Source organism: Penaeus japonicus, unplaced genomic scaffold, assembly GCF_977035675.1.
Source record: "Penaeus japonicus unplaced genomic scaffold, GWHDUDI00000001_assembly GWHDUDI00000035, whole genome shotgun sequence".
NCBI classification, from domain to species: Eukaryota; Metazoa; Arthropoda; class Malacostraca; order Decapoda; family Penaeidae; genus Penaeus; species Penaeus japonicus.
The window spans coordinates 764,218-769,217 of record NW_028234437.1 but is presented as its reverse complement, the minus strand read 5'-3'; the positions used below and the strand labels follow the sequence as shown (position 1 = coordinate 769,217).

Below are 5,000 nucleotides of genomic sequence, written 5' to 3'. Positions count from 1 at the left end.
AAGATGATTAAAATAGGATTGATTGATAATGATGAAAATGAAGGTGATAAGATGAGATGACGATATAGATTGACTATAATAATGATGACTAATAATAAGGAATAGTATTACAATATGATTAATTAAGACTGATGATGTTTAATGACAATTGATGATGATAATAGACTGTGAATGATAATTGATATGATAATGGTATAATATAATAAAAATGATAATATAATAATATTACTAATAAAATTAATGATAATTAATACTAAGCAAATTAATATTTAATAGATACAATAGTTACCTCTTGCACTTATAGGTTTCCACTAAACTTCTCCTTTAATTAGAAGGACAATTGCACTGAGATCGGTAAAAAGTAGAAAAACAAAAAATTGACAATTGAAAAAAACAAAATTGACAAATGTAAAAATTAATATGAAAAAAAATGTAACAATGTGTGGTAAAAATCACAATTATGTTATAGATTTTCCAATCAAATATTCTGCTGTATTTTAATTTTGATTATTGTTTGTTATACAAAATTTTCTTGTACTTTATACATTCTGCTTATGTTTTCATCCAAAACTTCAAAATGCTACCTTATAACACCACCACTTCTTACTGCCTGCAAAATGTAAAGGCCACAATTTACTTTTACACTGAAAGGCATTTTAAGGTACTTAAAATTAATGTTTGTGTGTATACTTTTTGGATATTTCCAATTCTTGTGTGTGTTCACTAAATTGTATTTCATAATGGAGTGAAAGTGAGTGTCCTTGTTATTTACAGTAAGTATGCACAGATGGTATCCTATAAACATATTTTATACTTTTGGAATGTAAAATCCAATGATATCCACTCACAAATTTTAACAAATCCTTGTGCAAATCAAAATGTCCCTATTAATTGTAAACAATAACATACTATACTGCAAATTAGGTTAAATATGTCCAACTTAGATAGACACAAAAAAACATTAAAATTTGGCATTTTTGAATTATAGGTTTCAAAATAAATTATTAGTTTTTTTTTTACCCTTTTAGGAAAAGTAAAAAAAAATGTTTTTATATTCCTTAACCCTCTCGCGGTGGGTGGTACACTACTGTACCGCTCATTCAAAAGCCTGGTGGCCGGGCGGCACAATCCTGTGCCAGCCATTTAATTGATTTAGGCCTAAGCATTCGAAAGCCCCGGCATTGTGACTTTGCAAGGCTGGAATGCCCCAGTTGTGAGTGGGTTAATATATTGATCTTGGGAATGTACTCTCTATCCTCACATACCTAGCTTAGCTTTTATTTAATCTAATTTAATCTGTATTCTGACTTTTTTCAAGGTTTCTTTCTCCACTTTCATATTGCCCATTTTTGTGATCATCCTTACTCTGCCAATATGATTTTGATGTGCATTCCACACTTGAGGAAAGAGGCACAAGTTGCCACTACCTTTGTTACCAGAAGGACTAAATTACTATAGATAATAATGAAGACTAATTTTGTCATAAATTCACTTGCATGGGGCCTGGACAATACAGGTTTTTTTTTTACAGTAACAGAGTTCCAACCAGTTCACCTACAATATACATAAAGGTTTCAGATAGTTTGAAATAGGGTAATGAGAAGATTTTCACTACTAGTTTTTTATGTATATAAAATATGGTACATGAATACAGACATTCTAATAATGTATCAACAAACTGCATATCATTTATTACAGTAATGAATGTAAACTGTACAAACCAATCTTCAGGTGAAAAAAAAAAAATACAGAGAGGGAGAGTGGGAGAGAGGGGGGGGGGAGAGAGAGAGAGAGAGAGAGAGAGAGAGAGAGAGAGAGAGAGAGAGAGAGAGAGAGAGAGAGAGAGAGAGAGAGAGAGAGAGAGAGAGAGAGAGAGAGAGACTCATTTTCTCCTGAAAAAAATATTTGCAAAAAACAAGTATCTTGTGTACATACCTGATACAAAAGTTTAAAAAGGAAGAAGGAGAAGAAAAAAATTGCCATTGATACATAAACACTAGAAAAAACTCAGACGAGTATGAATCACTTGTACTTGCAACAAGAGTTCAACACATGTGTTCTCTGTGAGAGCTTGACTGCTTGAGCCCCTGGTAGTATCCTGTGTGGTATCCTGCCATGTACCAACTCATGAGCATTGTGTGGAGAGCTTCTGATGTGCCCGGGTTGCTGTGAAGGTCCATGGCTAGGGCTGGAGGCGGCGGTAGATGCGGCAGATGTGGCTAGAAGGTGGAAGAATTTCTTAATTGACAATTGATGAAGGTCTACTAGGTCTACCAACATTGACCTCACCATGTTAATATAAACAAAAGGTTGTAGAAACTATTATACACAACAATGTTATCATTATAAAAAAGCTTGAGGTCTTGATACTTACTGGAGGTACAAAACTTGGCCCGCTTGTTGGAAGCTTTGGGGGAGGCATCTGTTATTGGAGATGGAACTGAGTTACTAGAATAATAATTGCATGAATGTATTGGAATGAAAGCATAATAACCAAGTATTTTAATTGACAATATCTGTACAAAGGAGAAAGAGAAAGAAGAGAGGGAGAAATGATTTCCTCATAGTTAAAAATGCCTATAAGCACTTGCACATGGGCATATATCATTTAACCCATTGTGTATGGGTGTCATGACATACATGTCGACACCAATGAGGCCTACATGAGGCATACATGACGCGACATTGGGTTCTGCTCACAGTTGAAGTGCGCGTACAGTCATAAAGTACTATAGGTGTAATGGAACTAGCTCTTGAGTTACAGGGTTCCAAAGTCAGCCTAAACCCGCATTTTATGATGTATTTATGGAAAAATATTGTTTGGGCCAGTCTGCGCTACACAGAGGGCAGAGAAAACCCTTTCCCCATCCCTCTAATTTTTAGCTGGTGCCGCTAGTGTCGTAGTAGCCGCCCGCCTTAACCCGATACCGCCGGCCACAGACGGCGATTATGTAATATGCATAGCGCCGGGTGCTGGCATGCGGTGTCAATCGTATAATTGATTTAGGCCTATGCGTTCGAGAGCCCCGGCATTGCAGCCATGCAAAGATGGAGCAGTGGCGGCGGGAATGGGTTAACGACCAGTTAGGTTGTTAGGCGCCCCATCGGCAATGGGTTAACTGTATCACTCAAGAGAATACCCAACAGCATAGTGAAATGATGTACATTCATGTCAATCCCAATCATACAAAGGCAATAAATCTTAGGATTTTTACCATATCTGAGTGAGAATACGGCCTCTGTCGTGGCCTTTGCCTCTTACTGGATCGTTCACAATCGGTATCTGTCTGAATATCACTCTCGGCTACAGAACTGCTTGCCTGAAAGTACATGAGATAAAATTAAACTTATGGCAAAGAAAATGAGATTTGCCTTTTGTGATATTTCCCAGTGTCTCTTAGACGTGATCACTTCATTAAATATTTTCCAAAATTTTAAACACGCATGCTAATTCACCATGAAAAGAAATATCCTGAAAATGGATCCACTCTAAGCCTCCTTACCTCAGAGTTATCAAAGTCCGCGTCATCTTCCTGTTTCTTGCGGGCCAACTCTCCTTTGGACTTCTGGAGTTTGTTTAATGGCACTTCCTCCTCATTATTGTAGCCTACATATCGCACAACACAGGTTCCTTCTTTTGTGTTCATTCCAATGATTGTGGCTTCATAGATGACATTATCTTCAGTGAATCTCGTTCTGCAAGCATCACCTGTGTGCCACTGAAAGAATATTGCTAGTGTGGATTTTCTTGCTCTATATACGAGGTTAGTGTACTTTCTTTTAAAAAGGCTGCTCATCACTTAGATAATATCATCAGAAACAGGTAATGATAAACTTTTCCTTTTGCTACATTGATCTCCTAATCTGATATATGGCTACTTTCATAAAAATCCATGAATCCATGAAATATATTAATTGATAATAAACAATCAAATGTTCAATAAAAGATCTGATACAATAAATAAACAGAGCAAGTCTCTTCACCCAGGAGTTGTATTCTGAACTAATTTCATTCCTTGGCTACATCTGCTTCATTTGTGTAGGTTGAAAACACACTAATAAGCATAGCTGATGAGTCTAAAGACCATTTCTAAGTTCTAAGTTCTAATTATTATCCATATAGCAATTGAGATTTCACACCAAAAGTAATCTTCAAAAATGTTGTGGTACAAGAATGAAGAATTCTGATTGTTTCATTCATGGCACCGTAAAAAAATAAAACAAAAGCAAGAAAAAGAGAGAGAGAAAGAGAGAGAGAGAGAGAGAGAGAGAGAGAGAGAGAGAGAGAGAGAGAGAGAGAGAGAGAGAGAGAGAGAGAGAGAGAGAGAGAGAGAGAGAGAGAGAGAGAGAGAGGAGAGAGAGAAGAGAGAGAGAGAGAGGAGAGAGAGAGAGAGAGAGGAGAAGAAGAGGAGAGAGGGAGAGAGAGAGAGAGAGAGAGAGAGAGAGAGAGAGAGAGAGAGAGAGAGAGAGACAGAGAGAGAGAGAGAAAGAAAGAAAGAGAAAGAAAGAAAGAAAGAGAGAGAAAGAGGGAGAGAAAGAGAAAGAGAAAGAGTGAGAGAGAGAGAGAGAGAGAGAGAGAGAGAGAGAGAGAAAGAGAGAGAAAGAGAGAGAGAAAGAGGGAGAGAAAGAGAGAGAAAAAGAGTGAGAGAGAGTTATTACTTTCTACACTGGTTGCTAAGAAATTTGTTGATTGAGAATAGAGTTAACATATGAGGCAAAACTCTATATAATTCTCCTGCAGATGATTTAACCCACTGACAGTGGATGGCATGACTTGCTGCCAAGGCAGAGTCGGTCGTAGACACAGATGGCTCCGTGCTGAACAATGTAAACCCACCATCTGACTGAATACATATTTTATTAATACCACGACCAATGGGTTAATAAAGAATATAAGTCTCTCTCTCATTATAACTCTAAAAACACATAACCAAAGATTTACCTCAGTTCTCCTCTTATTCTTTTTCTTCTTTTTCTTCTTTGGATACTGGTGAGGAAGG

At 36.8% G+C, this 5,000-nt stretch overlaps 2 protein-coding genes across 2 annotated transcripts in view; one reads left to right on the top strand and one right to left on the bottom strand.

Moving 5' to 3' along the window:
- LOC122254774 (uncharacterized) overlaps positions 1-315 on the top strand; it is a 58,199-nt gene extending 57,884 nt beyond the window's left edge. Inside the window, exon 13 of the mRNA XM_086531188.1 lies at positions 305-315. Coding sequence (XP_086387314.1) covers positions 305-315 — 11 coding nt within the window. The remainder of the gene's footprint in view (positions 1-304) is intronic.
- A 1,289-nt stretch (positions 316-1,604) lies between these two features.
- The window catches only part of Smn (survival motor neuron), a 6,054-nt gene continuing 2,658 nt past the window's right edge, over positions 1,605-5,000 (bottom strand). The window contains exons 2-6 of the mRNA XM_043018648.2: positions 4,943-5,000; positions 3,504-3,719; positions 3,216-3,320; positions 2,375-2,422; positions 1,605-2,219 (exon numbers count right to left, since the gene is read on the bottom strand). The exon at positions 4,943-5,000 is cut by the window's right edge and continues 161 nt beyond it. Coding sequence (XP_042874582.1) covers positions 2,046-2,219; positions 2,375-2,422; positions 3,216-3,320; positions 3,504-3,719; positions 4,943-5,000 — 601 coding nt within the window. The 3' untranslated portion in view covers positions 1,605-2,045. The remainder of the gene's footprint in view (positions 2,220-2,374; positions 2,423-3,215; positions 3,321-3,503; positions 3,720-4,942) is intronic.